The sequence below is a fragment of the Bemisia tabaci genome, chromosome 7 (genome assembly GCF_918797505.1).
Source record: "Bemisia tabaci chromosome 7, PGI_BMITA_v3".
NCBI classification, from domain to species: Eukaryota; Metazoa; Arthropoda; class Insecta; order Hemiptera; family Aleyrodidae; genus Bemisia; species Bemisia tabaci.
The window spans coordinates 25,080,908-25,105,383 of record NC_092799.1 but is presented as its reverse complement, the minus strand read 5'-3'; the positions used below and the strand labels follow the sequence as shown (position 1 = coordinate 25,105,383).

Sequence of the window (24,476 nt, the reverse complement as noted above, 5' to 3'; positions counted from 1 at the left end):
TATGTTTTCCACTTGAAGTTTAATTTTGACAGAGCCCTTGAATGTAGATGCTAGTACATTATGAGTGAAGACATTTTTTTAAATTTTGATGCGCAATGATTAGAGATGATTCAATGAACTGTACTTTTTGCTTCCTCAGCCAAAAAAAAAATAGACTGAGTGCCATAAAATTAGTTTACAAGGAAGCACTAAATGTTCAATGCATTTTTTTATGACGTAGTCAACCCCTGTCAAGCCCAATGCCATGCAAGACGAATTTTCCATTAAGTCGAAGTTTCACTTGGTTCCACCAAAGTCCCTTAAGACTAATGCTATTAATTTAATTCAAATTCCAATGGGAGCAAAACAGCGTCTGCCTAACTTTAGCAAAGATCCACCCTCAAGGTTTTTTTCTCTCACATGTACTCAACTTTTTGAACTTGGTCATTTTGAGCTCATGGGAGGGCGCTCACAAATATTTTATCTTTCTACTGACACTCTCAGATAATGTAGGCTGAACCCAGTGGAAATCTAAGGTTGTTCTAGATTCCAGAAATGTCAGATCAAACCAGAGTAATGGTGGTTTGAGACGGTGCTGCCTGTGCAGCGCAGGGAAGAGCACGCAAAAAACCAGTAAACACTGATATAAAGACGAAAAAAAGACTTGCCGACCGGCCCGAACACAAAGTGAGGAAAAAACATAACTAAGGAATCACCCGAAAGGGTGATTTCCCCTTAAATAAGAACTCACATTTTGGGAGTAAAAAGAACCGCACGCACCTGCTAGGATGAAAGGACCAAAGTGAAAAACATGGCGTCTCCGCATAACCGCCCCTCTCCCTCTGGTGTCCGCCTCTCCCATTGGTGGATCAAGTCATGTGACTGGATCCCCCAATAGAACCACAGACACCAGACAGAGACAGGGAGGGAAATGCAAATATCCAATATACATATTTATATGTCACAGGTTTAAAGTTCTCAGTCTGAGAATAAGTTATTTAAAATGCTAATCTTGTCATGTTCATAGCACATAAATGCCAGACTTAAATTCAACTTTATACCCTTTTTGAGCAAAATTAAGAACAGCTAGCAGCTCCTTTGTTCAGGACATTAAAGAGAATTTCTCATTGAAATCTCAAAATCTGATAACAGCTATCTATGAATGATATCAAACATTATTGGAGCGGATTCAACTTTAAGTTTTCCCTTAATGCAAATGAAGCCTAAAATATTGTATTCTCTGATCACTTTCAGCTCGAAGTCCTGTTTTTTCGCATTTGAACGCTTCACTACAAGGTTTAACCACCATTCGTGCCTTTGGTGCTCAAAGCATTTTAGAGCAGGAGTTTGATAATCATCAGGTAAACAAGTCTTATTATTTGTTCAGTCATAGTTCCAAACTTGGACAAGCTGTATATGTGGATCTTTTTTAACAGTACAAGCTCGTAATTGGCACTGAGTCCTCAAGCATTTTCATCCTTTTTATCGTATTTTAAGATCATCTTGTGCAATTTCAAAAAAGATAATGAAGGTCATGAGGTTGATGAAAAGTATTTTTTCATCATTATGCTTAAGTTGTCACCAAAGGAAAGAACTTTCTACTACTGCTGGTAAATTTAATGGTTCCTTCTGATTTTTTCTGATCAAGACCGTTTTCAAGATTCTTGCCAAAATGACCCAATTAAATATCCAAGCTAGACGTTTTTTAAATTAACGGTTCAAACACATTGCTGTAACTAAGACTTTTTGTGAAATATTATTCTTTTTGTTATGATGTAGCTATATTATCATTTTTTCTCAAAAAAGTCAATTGAGGTTAAAGCTCGAGAGATCGGTTTTAAAATGTACAATTCTATTTCACACACTGAATATGCCCAAGCCCCAGTGTTTTGTATTTTCAAAACTATTGTTCCAGGATCTCCATTCCTCTGCGTGGTACTTATTCATAGCGTCCAGTCGTGCCTTCGGATTTTGGTTGGATGTCGTATGCTTGTTCTACATTGCAATAGTCACATTCAGCTTCCTTGTTTTAGGAAATGGTAAGCATCAAATTACTGTTTCTAAATTGTATGAGTTTTTTGTAAATTTTTACAATCATTCATTTCTCTTGCAGTATCTATTGTGTTTTTTCAATTATCAATGGACCACTAGACAAGGTACGAATTTAAGCATTCTGATACATGTTTCTTGACCAGTATTTCACGTAGAACACGATTTGCGCAACGAAAATTACCGAAATCAACTCCTAACAAAGATATTAACGTTTTTATTTCACATTGGTTACGAGGAATTTGAACTGCCCGCTCATAAGAAACTCAAAGCTCTACGTGAGTCAAATCGTCCACTAGAACGGTTTCAGCAAGCTTCTCAATCGAGCAATGTTTATTTCCCACCATGTGTTGTTCAAACTATAAGCAATTTGCTACAGCTGAGCCAAAGCGTCAAGATTGAGGTTGCCAGTTTTTCATATCGCAGAGACTGTCATGATAACATTTAGCGCGCGATGTGAATCACGTAGAGCATTGAGTTTTCATAAGCGGGTGGTTTGAATTCACGCATCAAGAATCATTAAATATCTTCGTCAGGAGTTAATTTCGGTAATTTTCGTTGTGCGCACAGTGTTCTACGTGAAATTTTGGTTAGGAAGCATGTATCAGAATGCTACAATTCGTACCTTGTCAAGTGGTCCATTGTGCCTCTGTAAAGCGTATAATCAAGGCTTTATTTCCAAGCTCGTTAGATGCTAGAATAACAATGCCAATGCAGTTTGTGCAATGGAAATCCTTATCTATAACCATAACCTATGTGTATTCAACATTTTTCATTGTGCTATATTCTAAAGCCTTTTATGAATTTTCTAAAAACATCAGAGTAGATTTAAGAAAAAGTATATGTATCCAGATCTCCCAGGGAAATTGAATTTTCAGTCCCATCCTTCTGTTCAGTTGTGCCTAGGAAAAGTGTTTATTTCAATATCCAGAGTTTCAATGTTTCAAAGTGCAGTAGGAATCCTCAGAATACTTTGTTTCACTTATAAAGTTTCAAAAATTTCCGAAATACTCTTTTTAGCCCCACAAAAAATTGCTTCTTTTGCTGAGTTGTCGCTACTGGGTTGCGGGCGGTCTGGAAAATCGGGAAAGTGAGTGAATTTGCGGCGACCGGGAAAAGTCAGGGAATCTAACATGTTAAGCATTTTGCAGAAGTGAGTGTAATTTAAAGGGAAAAAAATAAAAGTAGAAGTTTTATGCAAATGTCAGGTAAAGTTAGGGAATCGGAAAATTTTGGAGTCAGGGAAAAGCAAAAATAGTCTAAGAATTTGAAGAAATTATGGCAACCCTGTACTAAAGGCAAGAAACAGGTTCTTTGATAACAAGTGTCCGATTTTTTTCCCTTAAACCTAGGAGGCTCTTCACTTCTTTTAACTCATTTAAGTGACTTTAATTAAATATTAATTCATTAACTTGTTAGGTTCTTATTCTCAGTTCACATAATTTGACTAGAAATCTCAATCATAATTTTTTTTTTCTTTCTTACAGAAAATTACGGAGGTAATGTAGGTCTTGCAATAACGCAGTCGATTGGTCTGACAGGGATGTTCCAGTGGGGCATGCGCCAATCAGCGGAGTTAGAAAACCAAATGACCTCTGTGGAGCGAGTTCTAGAGTACTCCAACTTACCTCAAGAACCAGCCCTCGAGTCACCTCCAAGTAAGGACGCATCGTAAATTATTCCCAATTTATTTTTTATTTTTTTTTGTAGTTAAAAAGCACCCCACTTTGTAGAAAAACTTCCTACGTTTATAATTCCTTGCAAATTTTTACCGCTGCTCTACATTATTCATGAAGTTGTATGTTTTGTAGGATGCTTAAACTTTTGAGTTATTTTTTAACTCTGTTATCTATTTTGTCCTCTTCATTTCCAATTTATATGTTCTGTAGAGTTTTTTTGTGTAAACCTAATTTTAACTTTTTCCTCAACAGATTCAGACAAGAAACCGCCTCCAGACTGGCCACAAAGAGGTCGCGTCATTTTCAGGAAAATGTTTTTGAGATACGTTGCTCACGAACCACCAGTATTGAAAAATCTCAACTTTACCATCGAACCCAAGGAAAAGGTGAGACTTTTATTGGATAATTTTTATTATTCTCTTTTTGGTTAGCGTCTTTCTTTTCCCTGAAATCATTCTTCATGAAAAGCAATTTCTTAAATTCGATTTTTCAGGATTCAATATCATCTGTATCTTCAAAGTTATTGTTGCCACAAGTCTTAATTAATCAACAACATCAAAATGGATGGGTGGATTGTATCACGGCTTTTTTAATCCTGAAAGTTTCAAAAATTAGTATGTTAAATCACAAGCTCTTGTAGTTTATATACAGGTAAAAATTTACTAGTATGCGTAAAAGTTAATAGCACGTAGATAATCCTCAGAGGTAAAATGTTCGCCTTTACAAATTTTCTTTTCCTCCCTTCCTCAAAAAAAAGAAAATACACAGTCGAAAATTCCATGAGTAATGCATTTTGAAGCATCATTTAAAATTCTAAAGGTATAGAAGTAAAAATGTCCACTTCTTCTCTCAATTACAATTTTATAATGCCCCAATAAGAATCATGATATTTTATGTGATCATGATTTTTTTTCTGGCAGGTTGGTATTGTTGGTCGCACTGGTGCCGGAAAGTCATCTCTGATCTCAGCGCTCTTTAGACTGGCTTATAATGAAGGCCAAATCATAATTGATGATATTGATGTCGGTGAAATTGGCATTCACGAGCTTCGGTCTAAAATTTCTATTATTCCACAAGAACCAGTGATCTTCTCTGGGACTCTGAGACGTAACTTGGATCCGTTTGACGAATATCCTGATGCCAAAATTTGGAATGCTCTTGATGAGGTAAACTTTTTTAAGCTTTTTTTTAGATTTATGTTTGTATTTGGGTCATAAGAATTATGGAGTTAAATCGATTGCTTTTAGCATTTCATAACATTCTGGAAACTCATGTGATTTATTGAAAATTAAAATAGCTACTTTTTGTACCACGGTGCAAAATACAGTACTATAGTTTGTAAATAAACAACCAAGTGTAACTTTCCACAGGAAAATTGTGCAGACATCTTAGTCCATGGAAGCAAATTTTGTCCAGTTGGGTGGGAACATCAATTTTTGAGTTTCCAATGAGTAAGGCTCCCTAATATCCTTAAGAATAAGTTGCAAGCAGTTTAGTTTATTTCCGTACCAACAAAATGCGTGAAGTTGTATTACAATCTGGTAACTTAATGCCCCAACCATGGCAGATTAGAATCTCTAGTAGCCTTTTCTTGAATGCACCAGATAGTGAACCGTAAGTTTTAAACTGCTGTAACTCTTGTGTTGTTAGGCGTTTTTGGGGGCTTTTGTTGTCCTCAACGCTTTGATGTCTGGAACTCAATTTTGAATTGTTGTGGACTGCAATCCCTTTTCAAGTGAATGGTTGCATATACTGAAAAGCCTATTCAGATTTTGGACATCAAAAGAATATGTATAACTTACGTACAACTTAATGACCCATTAATTACCTTAGCGCTGATTTCAAAAAGCTGAGCAATTCTTTTTTATTGCACATCATTTCGTAAAATGGAGTCAAAATTACCAATTCGAATAAGAAGTGCAAACAGCCAGCAAGACCTAGAAGGAAACAAAGCATAGTTTTAAAATCCATGCCAAAATCTTTGTATTTAGTTAACATTGGCATGATTTGAGACATGTTTTTTTTTAAAGCATACCCACAATGTAGCTGTCAAGAAACTTTTACATTGTTCAAGTAAAATTCACCAATCAAATTACAGGTATGAGAGATTTATTAAGTGCAATCATTGGACTGCCATTAGGAACCATTGTTTTTGTCCCATTCATAAAAGCACCTACCTGCATAGGGATATGTATTGCTTGTATTTTGCTTCTGAAATAGGCCAGAAATAGTTTTTCCTTACCGTGAAATATAGTCCTAATGCAATTGAAGAACAGTTGCTTATTCTGAAGTGCTACTTTAGAGCTATAGCTCTGCGTTAAAACCGCTCAAAGAGCATTTTAAAGAATCAATTTTATAAACTCCAATTAAATTAGTATACAATTTTCAGAATGTCAATTTTTTGCCGTATTTCATTGTGAGTATTTCTGTAAACAGGTGGAGCTAAAAGACTTTGTATCGGACTTGGCTGGTGGTCTCAACACGAAAATGTCTGAAGGAGGTACAAATTTCAGTGTTGGGCAACGGCAGCTCGTTTGTCTAGCTCGAGCAATAGTTAGGAATAACAAAATATTAGTCATGGATGAAGCTACAGCAAATGTTGACCCTCAGTAAGTTCATTTATCTTGTTAGCATTGATTCATTTTGTAAAAACAACAGGTAAATATTTCTTAGAAAATTCAAAGATTTCACCTAAAAAGCAGCAATCATGAATTTTCAACCTATCAACAGCATTCTCTGCATTTTGCAGTGCTTAAAAACAAAAACTCATCATTATCATCTCAATTTGTTTAAAGCAACCTGTAGCTCTTTTTATTGCTTATCATAAAACATTTTATCAGCTCTACAGTTAATGATGTAGTTTTTATTTCACTTTTGATTCATTTTGTACAGTAGACTCGCAGCTAAATGTTTTCATCAGTAGACTCTTTGATACTTTACATCAAATACTTCCAGATTTTTTTTAAAGTTGTTAAGATACGTTTAATTATGATTCCATTTTACTGAATGCGTGGCTTAACCGACGTGTTAAGTTGCATTACTCAAGCAAAAAACCAGAAAACCTTGAATTTCCAGCAAAAAAATAGATGATGACCCTTGCTGAGTAGTCCAAAGAATTTGTAGCAAAAACAAATAGATTTTCTTCGAGAGTTGGGGGGGGGGGGGTGGTTGAAAAATATAATAAATTAAAAACACGATTTTTTTGTAGGAATACTATTAGAAATGATGTCCACTTTGAATGCAATACTGCTCTAACTAACAATTTTTTTTAATGTCAGTTCACCTACACTTGGGATTTGTGGCAAATCTCCATAATCTTATTTATTCAGTTTTAGAACTAAATGTCATTGAATGGTCAGTCCTAATTCACAAGGAATTTTAATCAGTTTTTTTTCCTTCTCTCAGAACGGATGTTTTGATCCAGTCGACGATTCGAAACAAGTTCAAAGATTGCACTGTCCTGACGATTGCTCATAGACTGCACACAGTGATGGACTCAAGCAAAGTATTAGTGATGGATGGTGGAACGATGGTTGAATTTGATCACCCATGGCTCCTCCTTCAGAACAAAGAAAGCTTCTTCTACAAAATGGTGGAAAAAACAGGCAAAAACTCATCACAAATGCTTATGTCTATCGCTGCAAAGGTGAGAATTTTTTATCTTATTTTTTTATCTTTTTTATGTTATACTGAATCTGTGCTCTTGAGTTAACCTATGGTTGACAGTCGTAGAACTGTAAACTGATGTGCTAACTCCCAGTTGACAGCATCGCTTTCACTGGTGGCCCTTCAGAGTCAAATTATTTGAGTGCGGAGTGAAAAAATTTTCAAAAATCGAAGTAAATTGAATCTTTGGAATAACCCCTGGACTTAAGTGGGGCTGTTGCGTTATCTTTGAATGATTTTCTTGATACTAAGCCTTTTCCCATATGATTTTGCAAGAAACCTATGTCGGAGGCATATAAATCCTTTGAAAGATTCTAAGAAATTTTGGCATTTGTAATCGAGGGTATATTTGGTAAAGCCAGAGAAAAGCTGGAATATTTTGAAAAGGAGGGGTACAGATAAGGGCTGTTTTTTGGCCCATCCTAGCTGAATATCCTCAACTCTACAATTTTTACTCATTGAATGCCTATATATTACACAAAATGCATGATAATTTGGTCATATTTGGTTTCTATTTAGATCTAATACTGGTCTAAATATTGGAGTGCGGTGAAATATTTGGGTTTGCAGTCGAATGCTGAAAAATGCACATTTTCCCCCAAATTAGGCCTTCAGACCTATGTTCAGGCAATGTATTAGAGTTGAGTACAGACTGGAAATAACCTAATCATGGTGCATTCTGTGAAATGAAGACCTTAAATGAGCAAATAATATTAGAGTTGAGGAAATTCAGCTGAAGTAGGCCCAAGAAAGGCCCTTATTGATACCCCTCCTTTACCAAGCCTCCCACCCTATCATACCATTTCATATTATGATGATTTATAGTGAATAATCATACCCAATTTTTAATATCTTCCTTGTGAATATTTGTTTCAGAACTATGAAAACCTCCGATCTCATAATATCGAAAAGGACTTGCAGAGTTTATCCTACATCGATGAAAGTACGGAGCTCGGGAACAGACAGTTCTCAGACGAATCGTCAACCTCGGATTTGAGGAACCATCAAAAATAGAATTAGGTGCTACCTTAAGAACAAACCGAATTGTGCTAAACTTGTGTCTTCGTTTTTAGGCTGTGAGACCTCTGAGCCTTTTTTTTTCTTCTTTTTTTTGCCTCATTCCTACCCTTTTCATTTGCTCAGAGTCTTCCCTTTGTTGCTGAAGCTGAAAATAAGACGTGAGTATTATTAACAACCTTAAATTTTAGTGTACTTAAGTCCAACTTAATTTTTTTCATGTACCGTAACTACGGAACCTATGGTGTCTATAGTCTTTAAGCCGAATACACCTTCTAGGGAATTGAGAATTGCCTTCTTCAGTCATGATATTTTTTTAAAATTTGTATTTATAGTATGAAGTTTTTTACAATTTTCTCTTTGTGAAAGTTCTTTACACTGTTATGTCATCAGTCTCTGTTTTATCAGATTCTACCAGAAGATGTTTCTGATAAGCGATGTGCAGAGTCTTCTCTCATTTTCATCATTGTTATACCCATTTTATTTCATTTTACCTCCTCTGCTTTCTTTACGCAACTTAATTTAATTTTTTAAATGGCGGAGTAATCCGCTGCGTTCAGGATCTTCAAAGAATGGTACAAATGAGACCCAATTATTGTTTCTCACACGAGGTTGCTAATTAATTAGATACTTAATAACTTATGACTTAAGTTGGCGGTCTGTGGTATTAAGATAGAATATTCAGTGCTCTTGAACAGTTTACTCATTGTTTGTTTTATCTTCAAGATCTAACGTGAAAAGAATGATATTCAAACCTACCTCCTCCCTCAGCTTAAGATCTCAAATTCCCCCTTGATTAAGTAGAAAAATTTCAGATTAAATGTCACCCTTGATTCAAAGTTTTAAGGTCCCTTGTTCTTTTTCAGGGTTGCCACTGTCATGTAATTTCAGGAAGTCAAGAAAAATCTAGAAATATCAGGGGAAAATTGTTAAACGCCTTTACAAGGTTGCCGTAGTCAGGGAAAATGGGGAAACTTAAAGGAATTTTTAAAAGTTAGGGGAAATGACGAAATGTAAGGGAAAAATTTTTAAGTTACCTTTAATTGCTTTCTAGAATAGGTTTGACGTTTTGAACAGCAAAGTCTGCCTGAAAACTATCTCAATTTATGTCCTCTCAACCATCTGGCATATGTATCCTCGATTGTCATTGGAGGGAAATGTAAGATAATTTTGTACTCTAAATTCTGTGGCAACCCTGTTATTTTCTGATCCATCCAGCAAATAGAAAGTATAACTTCTGTTTTTGTCAATTGTAAATATTCGAGTAAAATTTCACTCACTTGAAAGATCCATTGTTGAGTGACCAATTTTAAATTCAGCATTTAGTCTTATCTGCCGATTGTCGTACCTCAGTCAAAAGGCTATTAAAGGAACTTGATGGATGAATCATGTTCTTACGTAAAATTTCCTTAATTAAAACGAGGATAGATTTTTCTGCCCAAAAAGTTACTGAGTAAAGAAAAAAATTACTGTTATGGTCTCGTTCTCCAAAAAAATTTATTATACATTTAAGGATTAAAATAACCTTAAAATTTTAATTATTTATTTTTTCCGGTCAAAATATTGGTACTCTTTGAATTTGTAACCAACGTCAAATTTCAATCAATCTCCAATCTTTTCCTTATGTTTAAGAAATTGAGTGTTTATGACAAGATTGCAGACAGGAAATATTGATGGCTTTGGGATTTCTATTTCCATTTCTGATCCAAAGACCAAAAAAGCATTTTTTTTCACTTCACTGTATGAACTTTTTGGGCAGAAAAATATGTATATCCTCATAACAAGATGAATAAAAAATATTACAATGGTCAAGCAAACACTATCATCATCCACCTTCAAGATTGAATCATGTATTCTTTAGTTAGGAAGAATTAAGTTCAGAGTATGTTTTAATTGGTAGCATCTCACAGAAAAATTTGTTAAAAAATAGGACTCGCCTATTGAACCAATTTCTCTGTGATTCTGATGAGAAGCAAGGTGGGAGCTCTTAGGGGAGTTTACACTCCAGCCTTTTTCAGATTTTTGTCGTTTCCATCTTCGGTTTTTATCAATTTGATTTGATTAATTCTTTATGTGTGTAACTAATTTTATATGTATTTTTAGAGATACTTAAACGAGATTTAGTTTTATGGTCCTGAATGTTACCAATGTGTTGAATAGATTTAATATTGCAGTGTTTAACTTTTTAAGGAAACTGATTCCACCTCCTCATTGGCTACTATGGTGAAAGTCAGGAAGCATTCATCTTGGTTCATGACATTGCAATCGCATCATAATGTTTTGAAGGGCAACTTCTTTAAAAAAAAAAAAAAAAAAAAAAAAAAAAAAAAAACCATATGTAGCATGATGTTTTGTGTTCTATTGGAACAAAATGACATTTGAGTGGAAATTTGTAAATACTATGAACGCTTTTCTTCACTCTCTGAACAATATTCTTGACTTTCACCATTGAATTCAGTTTTTTTATAGCACAGGTCTTGATTTTATTGCAATTGGATCCTATTTTGTTCAAGGCTGTGAATTATTGCTTCTGTTTCTCATGGAAAATTTTTGATCACAGCCCAAAATCCGATATTGCTTCTTTTTTTTCTTTTTTTGTCTCCTAAAATGTGAAGTGAAGCTACCTGCTTACATCAATAGTAAAGTCTGAATTCTTTGATTTTTTAACCAGATGATATGTATTTTTCACCCCTCTCTGCGAATCAGATGTATCATGTCAAAAGAAAAGGACTTTAACTGCCCTTTTATTGTTTTTTCTGTCTTAGCCTTCGATGCTGCTGTGTGGGGAATAGTGCACTGCACAAAAATATCTCTTGATTTGTTATTTTGCTAACCTTGTCTACTATCAGAAACCAGTTTTTTTTTTTTTTAATCAAGCTTTGTACGCATTTATGGATCCTCAATCACGGAAATGGAAAGCAATTAACTATCTGCCTTCTCTGTCTGCCCCTCTCCTCTAAATACAACCCGGTCAACTTCTAACACGGAGCTATAACGTTCGATTCTTCCTTTTAATATTGGGGAAGAACATGATTTTACTGTGAGATATTTTTTCAATTTGATAATACGTACAGTATTTTCAATTTTATTTTTAATAATTTTGTTTGGTTGAAGCTCTGCCATACTCTTGATCTTACTTGTCATGCCCCATATTTTTTCAGTCTAATCACCTATTATAAATTGTTTCAATTCCTGTCCTGTCTTGTTTCTTTATATTTAATTTGCATTAAATTTTAAAGTGATAAGCAACCGGCTGCCTTATTTTATGACCTTACATTGTAGAATTTCTATTCTAAGAGTTATCGGTAAATTGTACTGAATTGTATGTAATATTTTCAAGAGAAAAATACAGTTTAAATTATTTGTAATTAAATGATCTGTTTTGAATTCAGTTCTCGTCCTATTTTCTTGTTTTTTGACCAACATATTGATTTGAGTGTTGACAAGCATGCAGAAGCAAATTAAGTCGAATTTTTTTGGTGGAACAATTGGACGTATTTCTATCAAAGGGACCTAAGCGCCATAGGGTGAGGAAGGTAGAGGGGGGCTTGGATTGGCGGTGGAATCGGGCGTCCGGCTTATTCCATCCTATACTCGCAATGCTTTTCCATGGCGCTTAGGTCCATTTGACAGAATGCGCTATCCGGGATTCTAAATTCCTCAAAAGGAACTCAAATTGGCGCTTAGTTCCGTTTGATAGAAATATGTCCAATTGTAGCTGTTCTCAATCAAAATGTGCTTTTAGTACCTAGTACGCTCCAGAAATCGCCACCTATTGTTACAGGGTTTCTCACCTCTCTTTTCTCAACTGCAGTCTCATTGGTTGCCCTTTAATTGTGATAAGTTACATGAGACAGTTTTTCTAAAAATTAACAAGAAAATAAAATAGCTGCAAAAAAGGTTTTTTTTGCTGAGCTTGGCTTATTTGTCTGTTTGCTCATAGAGAAACCAAAAATTTGGAACTAAGTAACACGGTTTGTTGTTAATCCACAGCTCACGAATTTTCATTTTACATAAAGAAATCAGTGTAAATTAGTCAAGTCTAGTTTTCAAAAATAAAATTAGTGTGTATAAAACACTGAAAATTATGCAGAGATAACAAATACTTTTTCATGCTTTTGCCAAATATACCCCCACTCTGATCCAAACGTACTTAAAAAAATACCAAAGCTAAGGCTTGTCCTCCTGAAAGACAATTTATCTGTTGAACTCAACATCTTTTATTATTGAAATCTACAAAAAAATATTAGCTTTGTTCAAAATTTTATTTCATTATTGAAAGTAAAACTATTAATAAAGCAAATACGCAACTCCGGAAATTGTTGAAATAACATAAGTTAAAAAATCAGCGTTTTACGTAAAAATGGTTTATTAAAAGTAACAAAAACATTGCAAATCAACAAATATTACAGGTTTAAGGTACAAAATTTTTATCACATTTGTATGTAATACAGGTCTGGTAAAAACAATGCTCGAACGTTTGCAGAACCCAGCACAGAAAACTTGTTTTTCCACAAAAATAAGTTTGATATTACTTCTAAAGTTTCTCTCAAAAACTGACCTGGAGTGTAAATTAAATAACATTACATATGAATTAGAGGTTCTTTTTGAAATTTTAGGAGGAATCTGGTCAAACCATTAATCTCGAATTCCCTCAAATATTGTTTGCGATGTGAGTATTATGGTAACATAGATGTAGAATGAAATTTCAATGTATCTCAATCGATCTCCTCTGCCCAAGGGTGTTTAAGCCTTCCATACTGGATGTCTGTGAGAGTTCTGAGAAGCCGTAAAAAGATAGGATCTGGTTGGTCCATGGTAGGAATGTCGATCACTTGGTTGTTGTAGATTAGACGCTCCACTGGATTTACAAGAACAGCTGTTCCAGACCCGAAAAATTCAAGTAACTGAAAACACAAATTAGAAAATTAAACAAGGAATTACATGACAAATTCTGGGGTTTTCTCAGGACTTTCTTGTGTGGACCCAAAAAAAAAAAAGGATTTTTAAGGAATAACCGAACTGTCACAGAGGTGTGATCAAGAATAGCCCTGACATCAGGCCCCCCCACATAGGGGGGGTTGCCAGGACTCCAGCCCCGGGGCCCGAGGGGCCCGGTAGGGCCTCCCAGAATTACAAAAGTTTCCATTTGTATTACCAATCTGCCGGCAAAAGTAAAATAATTTTGTTGATTGAGATTTTGCTCGAGGCTCAGACAGGCTTGCGTCCGCCCCTGGGATAGCCTATCCTTTGCCAAAACATTGTCCCCATCTAATTTCATTTGTATATTTTTTTGTGCAAAAAGCTGAATTTTTAATATGTTTTTATCTCCTATTTTCCTTTTCTTTCATCAAAGGTAAAATTTTACCCACGTCAGAACTGATTTAATAGTTTACTTCAGGCATTAAAGACCTATTTATGTTTAAAATAAGTTTTTTTCTATATATATTTAAAAAAAATTATACGTCGAATATTGTTTTTTTTTTTTTTTAACGGCTCATTACAAATTTTCAAACAACTGCAATTATTCTGAGATTTTGAAAGGGCAAAAATCTTGCATACACTAATATAAGTGCGGAAATAGCATGAAATTACTCAGATTGGAGGCAAAATTTTAAAAGATTTTCGGGGGTGGCCCCCCGAACCCCCCAGACCCCCCTAAGATAGTTCACTAAAAGGGGGGCCCACCGATGGATGTGGGGGGCCTGGTTCCGGCTTTTTGAATGGCTATAGGTCTGGATACAACTATTCGTGTTCTTGGGATGTCTGTGTTGCATACCAAACGAATTGCAGGCGCTCTGGCTTTCTTTAGCAGATCGCACGACTGCGGTTGTTAGTTCTGAAGGGTTTTCCACGTTGAATTTACAGTCGTGTTTACCACGAAGTCCTCGGCGTTCGAAAGCGCCGTGTGGCATAACAGTAACGTTGTCGTATGGTTGAAATTTTCCACCAAAAACATTTCCACAGAGGCATCGCGGACACGTAATTTACTGCCGATAATGTTTCCGCATATTGCACCATGTTGCAAAGTCATAGTGCCACATGACTTATCAGGCTCGGATTTACATATTTGCCGCTGGGAGAAACGGGAAAATTGCTGTCGTTCCTAACTTGCGTGGAACGTGAATAAATTCGGGGGGGATTGGCAGAAGAATGAGCTCCGGAAAGTTTGAAAATTACTACTACCCACCAACGCAAAATTAGAAAGCCCTTTTCAACAGAGAAAATGTTTTATAAAAGTAAAAAAGTTTGAAAAATGCACTAATAGAATATAATTTGCCGGCGTCTCATCAAAAGTTCACATGGAATACCTACTGTCGGTTAAAAAATATTCTGGCTTAAAATTTCTTCACAATGCTTGTGAGTGTGAAGTTGCTATTTTTGAAGAAGCGGGGTTACTTTGTTCCTGCGAAAAATAGTTTTTCATAACCCGCCATACAATGCTCTGGTTTTTAGCCATCATGATTTTCGAATTTTAAAGATTTGACTGGAATGATTTCCCCTATTACTAAGTTTCACAAAAACCGACAGGAGCCGAGATAACATTTTAGGCCACGGCCGCCATCTTGAGTTTACGAATTTTGGAAATTTGACTAGAAATTTGAGTTTTTCGTCGAAAAATACCACGTTATACCGAGTTTCACCGAACTCGAACGAACAGAAACCGAGATAGCATATTAGGCCACGTCCGCAATTTTGGAATTGAGAAGTTTTAAAAATTGACTACAAATTCGAGTTTCCCATCGAAAAATACCTCCTGACACCGAATTTCAGAAAAATCCATCGAACAGGAGCCGAGATAGCATTCTAAGCCACTTCAGTCATTTCGGATTTTCGAATTTTGAATTTTTTGAATTTTGACAGATTTTGATTTAAAACGCGTAATACTCAAAATCGAAGCTCGGATTCGGATTCCTCGTAAAAAATCGATGCGATTTCATGTATCATACCCTGACACCGAGTTTCATAAAAATCCATCGAACAGGAGCCGAGATAGCATTTTTAGCCACGTCCGTCATTTCGGATTTTTGAAGTTTGCAAATGTGACTTAAAACGCATGATACCCAAAATCGAAGCTCAGATTCGGATTCCTCGTTAAAAATCGATGCAATTTCATGTATCATACCCGAGCATAGCGTGGAGGAAAGAGACGCAACGTAGGCATAAGTACTGATTCGAGCATATGAATGCAACGTGGCAACATGGGTAGTGCTCAGTGGGTCAGCGGAGGAGGAAGAATAAGAATTTATCGGGAGGAATTCCTCGCGACGAAACCGAACGCTTAGCCGGCGCTTAGCGGCGCCTCCCCGTTCGGTTTCACTCGGGCGACAGGCGGCGGCGTAGTTCAAACGGGTAGTATGACAGAATCTAAACGCGTCGTTAAACCTTTTTCCTTCACGCTATTCTAACATATGATACATGAAATCTCATCAATTTTTCACGAGAAATCCGAATCTGAGCTTAGATTTTGGATATTACGTGTCTTAATCTATTTAAAATCGTAGGAAAAATTACAGAATTGTCCTTGAAAATTGATCACACATTAGTGTTTTTATACGTCATTATACATCTTTCCTTCACGCTGTTCTAACATATGATGCATGTAATCGCATCAGTTTTTCACGAGGAATCTGAATCTGAGCTTAGATTTTGGATATTCCGCGTTTTAATCGATTTAAAATCGTAGGAGAAATTACAGAATTGTCCTTGAAAACTGATCACACATTAGTGTTTTTTTACCCCGTTTTCCTTCTGCGTTCACGTAATGAAATTAGACCAACAGTTGACTCATCGACTAGTCTAGCCTAATCCCCCAGAATCGGTCTAAAGGGCGAACGATTTTATCAGATAAGATGTGCGGTCCTAGTTTCCGAGCAATTGCGATTTGATGGAAGCTGCAATCAGGCCCGCCACAAGGGGGGGGGGGGGATACTGGGTCCCTGGTTCCGGGGCCCGGGCACTGGAGAGGCCCGTGCCACTGGTGAAAAACCACTACGAATTCAGATGTAACCCTTGTCTCGTAAGGAAAAATGAAAAATTTACCCTAAAAATTTCGCAAAAGGTGAATAAATTTTCAAAAAATGCTGGGGCACTGTGGAATTTTCCTCACTGCTTTGAAGATTTCTATCTATTTTCAAGATTTTTAGTATAAATTGATATTTTTAGTAATGCGTTTCATTTTCTTCCGTCGTCGGATGCTAAGAGTCTCCAGTCTGGGCATCCGCGAGTTCAATGGCTCAACTTCCTTGCCATATAGACGTACGAAAGAGGACTCCAGGGAGGCTTGGACCACCCTAGAATTGAAAATAGTATCATCTGCCCCCCCCCCTCCCGAAAAAAATTTCCAGGTGTTTTGAATGCAACAATCCGACAGTATTTTGTGCTAAAAGTAAAAAAAAAACGTAATTATTCTGCAGAAATTGATGGAAAATCTCTTTCATGGGAGCTTCAAAATGCGTCCAATACAAGTAGATTTAAAATTTTAAAAATATTGTCGGGGGAGGCCCCCGGACCCCCTCTGTGCTGGGGGCCCGGGCCTTAAAACTGGTACCAGGGCCCGAGATAGGATGTGGCGGGCCTGCCTGACATCTAAGTTTTGTGCGTATGCCGAATGATAGGCAAAAGAGAAAAGAGAGATTTCTATAATTGAACCATCGGAGCAATTACGCTCACTATTTTTACCAAAAAACGAGAACATATGAGGGGCTTGAAGGCCAAGGCACATAAGTGCAGTTTTTAATAAAATTGAGGTATAAATGATTTCAAGTAAAACTAGTCTTAGTGCATACTGTGTGAAAAATTTGCAGTTTGTAAGCATCAGTCAGTTTGAACTGTCTCTTTGCCGTAAGGATCCATGTAATTTCGAAACTTCAAACACGTATTTCTGGAAATAGCAAAAACTGCACTTACACACGACCTTGTCCTCCAAGCCCCGCATATGGTGTTATTTGCTTGATGCTTACCCTATTCTCCGACCTCAGTTTGACGATGTCGCTCATTGTGAGAAAGCGCTCGCTGACGTCGAACTCGTTCCATTCCCGCGCCAGGTCCAAAATCGAGGCACGGGTTACGCCCGGCAGGATGAGACCATTCAAAGGCGGGGTACTCAACTCGATTCCTGAAAAATAAACAAAGAAAAATATAGGATACCTACACTTTTAAAAAAGTTTTAAGGCATCGTGCATATTACTCGTTTTTAGTGTATTTTCCGAAGGAAATACACTATTTTTATCACTTACGCTCAAAACCAGGGGCGGACTGGCCATGGGGGCGGGGAGGCGATCGCCTCCTAACAATTTGCCGCGGAGGTCCCGAATGGGCCCCGCGGCGAATTTTTTCGTTTTTTTCCCCCGTAATGTTGTAATTTTCCTATCCTTTTCTGTCACTAAAAGGCCCCAAAATCCTTGAAAATTTGTCTCTAAGAGACATGAAAGGTCGCCTGGAGCTATGTGATGAAGGGGCCCCCGAGGAATCCTGAGAATGGGTTATTTTGAAGTTCAGGAACTGTGGAATTTTAACTCCAATAATGCTTAAAATTACGTTTAAAAAGTGTGAAATTTTCAAAATTTTTCGGGGGAGGGCCCCCGGACCTTCTTAGAGGGGCCCCCGAACGACAGGAGGGGCCCCCACATTTAGGTCGCCTCCTAACTTTTCGACTACCAGTCCGCCCCTGCTCAAAACAGTTCTGAATTTCTAGTCAGATCAACCCAAGTAGCACATAGAATGCGATAATTACATAGGTAGTCAAAATATTGCAGTCCCACTGAGTGTTGTGTGTGTTGCCTAGCTTCTTATTTGAAGGGACCCCATTTATTGAAAATTATCGCAATAAAATTGAAATAACTTGTAATTATGTTCATTGCACTGCATACCTATAGTCTATCTTTCTGACACATTGAGCATGGAGCTCATTTTGCAGTTTGTTTAAAATCGGCATAACTCGACTAAATGATGTAAAAATATTGCAATTCAATGGTGAAAAAATTGCAATTTTATTAAAATCAAATTTATTATTTAATTCCAATATTTTCGTTGCACTGTGCTACTTGGGCAGCAAATGTCATCTGTTGACCGCATCTTTCCAAGTAGCACAGATTGCAATGAGTAATGATTACGATATGGTACAGTAGGTAGTTGCCTCCGCATTCGAGTGGTGTGTATGTTGCCTATCTACTAATTGAAGGGACTCATCTTGCGGAGCTTAAATGCAATGCAATTTAAACAAGTTGAATTAAAGTATCTACAAAGTTTGAGTTTAGAGGGTTGTCCCCTCGAAATTTTATCCGTGGCAAAAAGTAGCTCTTATTGACCTTAAACACCCTTCAAATTTCGTTTCCGTAGGTAGAAGCGGTCAAAAGTTAGGGGGGGTGGGACGGATCTTTCGGGTCATTTTTAGGCCGCCATTTTTTTTAAAATAAAAAAAGGCATTTTTGGGAAGCCGTAGGTAGGTACCTACCTCCATATTTCCATCATCGGATGGAATCATCCATTAATAGAAACATGGAATCATCCATTAATAGAAACCATCCATTAATAGAAACATGGAATCATCGGATTCCACTTTTCATGACTAATAACCCTCGAGCATTAACGTTAGGTAATGCAAATTCATGGGAGAACAATGAAGTAGAAACTCATTTTTTCTCGTTATCCGCCCTTTGCCTATGACAGCTATATCGAAAAATTGTGTTTTTTAAAGGGAATACTTCAAAAATCTGGTATTCCCGAGTCAAATATAACCCTCGGACAATGGGTCTTACCTACTCAAATTCACCGGACTTGGGAATGGAATTTTTTTTAATCTATTTCGAACTTTGACTGGCCGCCATCTTGTCAAAGCTCAAAATTGCGACCAGTAGTTTGCGCCAAAAAATTTCTTTTTTATCCTCTTTTGATCGAGGCATCACAAGTAGGGATTGCTGGGGTTACCTTGTGGGGAGTCTCGAAAATTTCGGGGTCCCCAAAAGCAACTTACATTGATCCGTAAACATCCAGAGAGTTTCTTTTCAAAATATGAATGAAGTAAAATTTCTGATGGAGTGGACCGGACTGTTGGGACACCCTGTATCACTTGTGTAAATTTCGGGAGAATTAAACGCAGGAATAGGAAAGTGAACGAAATAAACCGGAGAGTTACGAAATGATTATGCGAATGTCCCCTTTGTTTACCCTTTTGGAGATGCATAGGATTGCGCGAATATTTCTGGTTCTAAAAACTCTCATATTTGCGCGAATATTCAATATCCAACGAGGAAGCGTTAATCTTGCAACTTTGGTAGTTCGTGGAAGATAACTACATCGTGGTAGACTATTCATTCCTTCTTCACTTTCGCGGACGTCTTTCTTCGATAGATAGCCCTCGCAGCACGAATAGCCCAGAGAGCTTTCATAGACTTTTATAAAGTGAACTCGGGGCCTATGTGGCCGCTACGCAGCCGCCAACCATTAATAGATTTACACGTAAAAAATCTTAGAGCAAGCATTTCCAAGTTTTTTAGGAGATGAATGGATTCGAAACCAAACCGGGTGCACTCGAAAGAAAGCGTATACTTTGCTTTGATTGCAACGTTATGCACCACTTTTATGTTTTATGTTTAATAAATGTATTTAAAAAGCTACACACGGTTTTTCTGAAAAGTTTCCGCGAATTTACCTAAATGATCTTAAATAAAGGTATCGAAAATTTCGACGCGATATTTTCGTTCGTTCTAATTTCTTTTAACATAATCAAAAAACAAAATTAAACATCATCCGAGTTCCTGAATCGTTACAATGAGGATACATATTTTCCCTTTAATTACGGTAAAAACTGGAGCAGAAAGTCATGAATGATGACACGCAGCTCTACAGCATTCCTGCAGTCTGACCGATTGCACTGCATTTGGCGCAATGCGGGAAGTATTCATGCAGTCTTGTAGGCGCTAATGTGCGCCGCGCCAACCGCACTGTTTGACGCAATGCGTGAAGTACTCTTAGAGTCTTGCAGGCGCTAATATATGTTTAACGCCGGCCGCACCGTGTTCGGCGCGATAATTCGAACTAGCGTTACAATAATCGCGGCATCGAATAATAGAGCTTGAAAGGCCCATGTTGTGTTTCGACGCCGCGCGCCGTATGAGCATTCCAACGTTGCCTCGTTTCTCCCGATTAAATATTTTTTCCGAGAAAAGTTAGGAAAGTTCTTTATACCCACGACCATTAATTAATCTTTTCACTTCATTTATCATCGCAGAAGGTAAGACATCGATGACTTGTCAACAAACTAACCTAAACTGGCGTTAACATGAAATTGCGCATCCTGTTTTGCTAAACTTTTACCTTAAATTAACTTCATTTGAAATTCGCGCATTCCTGTAGCAGATGTTAAGGTTTCTATTCGCGCAATCCTTATATATTTTCTTAGACCTTTCGCGCAATCCTGGATTACCGATCCGAAGAATATTTTAAGATCAATAAATATCCAGAGACCGTACCATCTTAGAATACCTTCAGGTATCCTGAAAAATCGATAAGTTTGGATTTTTAAGGATATCATCAGAAAATCCTGACGGCAAATCGGCGTCGGAGGCGGCGGCGACCAGTGGCGTGGCGTGCTTTGCGATGTATCGATTGTTATGCCATTTAAACCTATGGTAAAGAATCGATCATTAAGGTGTTCGCTGCGAACACCCTAATTATCGATCCTTTTCCATAGGTTTAAATGACATAACAATCGACGTATCGCAAAGCACGCCACGCCACTGGCGGCGACATATATGGAGACGCTGAATTTTGTGCGTATCTCATCTGGAGAGTAAATGATAACTGCATCTGATCGTAGTTTGTTTAGCCTCACATCAATATGGACCATATTAATTAACGAAGTAGAAAATTAAGAACCACGATGTATGTATACCCTAATAAAATTTTCTCATTGAATGCGGAGAACAAATTGAAAATTTCCAAAAATTCTTGAATGAGGGATCAACACAGACTCCAGATTCAAACGCCTCCCTCGTCAAAAATCCAAAATCCACACGATTCAAAAATCAATCGCTGTATTAATCCTAGCGTGTTTTACGATGAAATTATTTCTCCGAGATAGAGAAATACATAGAGACAAAATAGATGAATATTTTCAAGCATTTTAGGAACTATTTTCTTTCTACGTTCTACGCGCTTTCTCGCGAATCTTGTCAATTTCGAAATATTTTTAAGAATAATTTTTGCCCTAGAAAGTAGGTAGAGCATATTATGACCTCAAGGAACAATTTGAGCGGGTTTACGCTTGCCAAAAGACCGCCGTATCATCAACACTGAGAAAGCGTCTACGTAACAAAAATTGTATCTCTCTAGTTTGAAGGCAAATCGCATTCACGCGGAACAGCGCATCGGGCATCACCGTATCAATATCGAACTGTCGGCTATTTCTCAATCCTCATGGTTCTCGTCAACTCGGAAAGATTTTTCCATGCAATCATCACCTCTGTTTGTCATCAGTCAAACGAATATTTGAAAAAAAAAGTTGACAAGTAGATAATTGTTGCACGAGGGCAGAGGCAAGATGAGGTAATAAAGAAAACCAATGCCGGATAACGTGCCTGCTTCCAAAACATCCAGTGGCGTGGCGTGTTTTGCGATATATCGATTGTTATGCCATTTAAACCTATGGAAAAGGATCGATAAACAGGGTGTTCGCAGCGAACATCTTAATAATCGATGTTTACCATATCTTTAAATGGCATGACAATCGATATATCGCAATTCACGCCACGCCACTGAAAACATCCCGTGTTGCCGTGTTACTAACCGTGACCGTGAGTTTCAGCCTTCTGTCGGCGCCGATTTGTCCCATCGTTTTGTACATATTTACTCAACTTATGCTCGGAATAAATATCAGGTGCTGTCTCATCATCCATAAGACTGTGTTTTGCGATATGTCGCATTTTATTCTTAAATGTTTTCCTCCATGCGGTAGGTAAGTGAACTCTTACAGAATACTTATGTGGAAATGCCGATACGGCGAAATTGCAAAATTTTATCCGATTTTTCTATGGAGGGTAGTTCATCTTCTTCAAATTACTGTTTGCAAATTTTGCTCAAAATATTTTAGCCAAGATCACCCGGAGTTTACTCATTTCCTGTCAAATGCCCACGCTTACAATGACGTAAGATGCGATTGGATGTATTTATGCAAAAGAAACTTGCTGGTCTTTTCATGCGAAGATGAACCTCTTTTTCGTGAAATCGATGAGGTGATACTCAAATAAAGTGAAGTCAATTAAAACTCAAGTCGATTGATTTCTCTCTTTTTTTTCATAGAAAACGTAACTCACTGATTTCGTGTCTCCTGCTTTCATCGGTGAAACCAGATGATGTGCAACCAGAATATCTCTCGTCGCAAAGAACTGAAATTGTGCATTTTTAACCTATATCAAAAAGCTAAGAACTCCAGTATTTGATCAAATTGTTTTTTTTTTTTTCATTTATTTATTTTTTTTTTCATTTATTATTTTTTTTTTCAAAAATGATGAGGTAAATAAAAATGAAAAAACCTCAAGAAACTGCGCTAAAGTGGCTAAATCGTGAACGCTTGGATAAGGACTTAAATTCTGCTAAAATTCGAATATTCTAGTTTTTTGACACTCCTCTACCTGCTGATCATTACGTCAAAGAGGCCGAGATATCACACTGATGTCTGCGCCTTGCTATCGGTTTTTCGCGGTTTAATAAACGCGATATAGCTGATTTATAAATAAATAAACGCTTTTAGATAAAACAAATCACGGTGAAGAAGTAACACGTCGTTTTAATTAAAATTGCACGAGAGCCTTATGTGATCGGCCTCCCAGGAGGCTGGATAGAGGCGCGACCAATGACCATGCAGTCGTGCCTTCGTTTTTTTCATAATCAGCGCTGATTTTGCACTCCTTAAAATTTATTAAGCGTTGCGATCATGTAATTCGTCAAATCAGCGACGCAAAAACTTATCAACACGCCATAGTCGAGGGCGTGCGCAAGTTTATCTTTATGATCCTAAAAAGTGTACCTATTGCTGCTTCAGAGCCCGCTGCATGGTTGTTTTAGAGTAAGAGTTCGACTCATTTTCAAACATCCGCACTGTAGATAAAGTACGTTCGGAGCATTCTCAATGAATTTAACGTCGTGTATTTTGCTGGGTGCTCAGTTATTACAAACGAAAGGACATCAGCCGCACTATGATCTGGTAGTTTCATCGTCGAATCCGACGTCTCCCGACGACGTCCCGCTCCCCAGCGTGACGTCATGACTAACCCCATCCCCCATCCCTTCTTGTTTAATTCGTAATACTATTACGACTAATGGAGATGTTGCATGTGTGAAGGATTTGCGATTTGACCATTGATTCTTGTGTAAAAGTTCGCGAGAAACACGATGGTGCCACTGGTTTTCTCTGAAATCATCTTACAAGCTCAAAAAAAGCACTCAAAGTGAGGCCAAAATGGAGGGGATATCCCACCCTACCCTGAGAGTCCACCTCTACATCAAGACAAACTCTCCATGCAAAGATAGGGAGCAAATACATTGACAGGGCTGCCACTTCATTTGGGGACTGCAAAACTGAAAACACGGCAACCCTGCTAATGTATTTGCTCCCTATCTTTGCATGGAGAGTTTGTCTTGATGTAGAGGTGGACTCTCAGGGTAGGGTGGGATATCCCCTTCATTTTGGCCTCAACTTGAGAGCTTTTTTTGAGCTTGGGAGTTGATTTCAGAGAAGATCAGTTGCACCATCGTGTTTCTCGCGAACTTTTACATAAGAATCAACGGTCAAATCGCAAATTCCTTACACACGCAACATCTCCATTACGACTTGGGAATTTTCCATTTTCCTGAGTTCTTCTCGACGTCGCCGCGAAGAGCAGTAAACCCAGGTTTCACTGACTTCGCTCGGTTGCTTGGGAATCCAGAGGGAGGCGTCATCGCCGCATCTCCCACATGCAGATCGTGAGAATGTCGAGTCGCGGCGAGAGGGGGGGGGGGGGGGAGCACGGATGCCGTTGCCCATGGGGGGCAAGTGCAATGCACCGCACGCGCGCGTCACGTCGACTCGACGTCGTCGTATTT

General features: G+C 37.6%; 3 protein-coding genes across 13 annotated transcripts in view; 2 read left to right on the top strand and 1 right to left on the bottom strand.

The window, feature by feature from the left end:
• Positions 1-11,781, top strand: part of LOC109032241 (probable multidrug resistance-associated protein lethal(2)03659) — a 105,217-nt gene extending 93,436 nt beyond the window's left edge. For all 8 annotated transcript variants that reach the window (XM_072302371.1, XM_072302366.1, XM_072302370.1 and 5 more), the window contains 8 exons: positions 1,234-1,340; positions 1,895-2,018; positions 3,516-3,686; positions 3,960-4,093; positions 4,628-4,873; positions 6,144-6,316; positions 7,113-7,353; positions 8,250-11,781. In XM_072302371.1, coding sequence (XP_072158472.1) covers positions 1,234-1,340; positions 1,895-2,018; positions 3,516-3,686; positions 3,960-4,093; positions 4,628-4,873; positions 6,144-6,316; positions 7,113-7,353; positions 8,250-8,387 — 1,334 coding nt within the window. In that variant the 3' untranslated portion in view covers positions 8,388-11,781. The remainder of the gene's footprint in view (positions 1-1,233; positions 1,341-1,894; positions 2,019-3,515; positions 3,687-3,959; positions 4,094-4,627; positions 4,874-6,143; positions 6,317-7,112; positions 7,354-8,249) is intronic.
• A 960-nt stretch (positions 11,782-12,741) lies between these two features.
• Positions 12,742-24,476, bottom strand: part of Bcat (Branched chain amino acid transaminase) — a 39,976-nt gene continuing 28,241 nt past the window's right edge. For all 4 annotated transcript variants that reach the window (XM_072302375.1, XM_072302377.1, XM_019044267.2 and 1 more), the window contains 2 exons: positions 17,354-17,508; positions 12,742-13,297 (listed from right to left, as the gene is read on the bottom strand). In XM_072302375.1, coding sequence (XP_072158476.1) covers positions 13,109-13,297; positions 17,354-17,508 — 344 coding nt within the window. In that variant the 3' untranslated portion in view covers positions 12,742-13,108. The remainder of the gene's footprint in view (positions 13,298-17,353; positions 17,509-24,476) is intronic.
• Positions 22,201-24,476, top strand: part of LOC109032242 (uncharacterized) — a 59,689-nt gene continuing 57,413 nt past the window's right edge. Inside the window, exon 1 of the mRNA XM_072302374.1 lies at positions 22,201-22,347. The gene's annotated coding sequence lies outside the window, so the exon portion shown is untranslated. The remainder of the gene's footprint in view (positions 22,348-24,476) is intronic.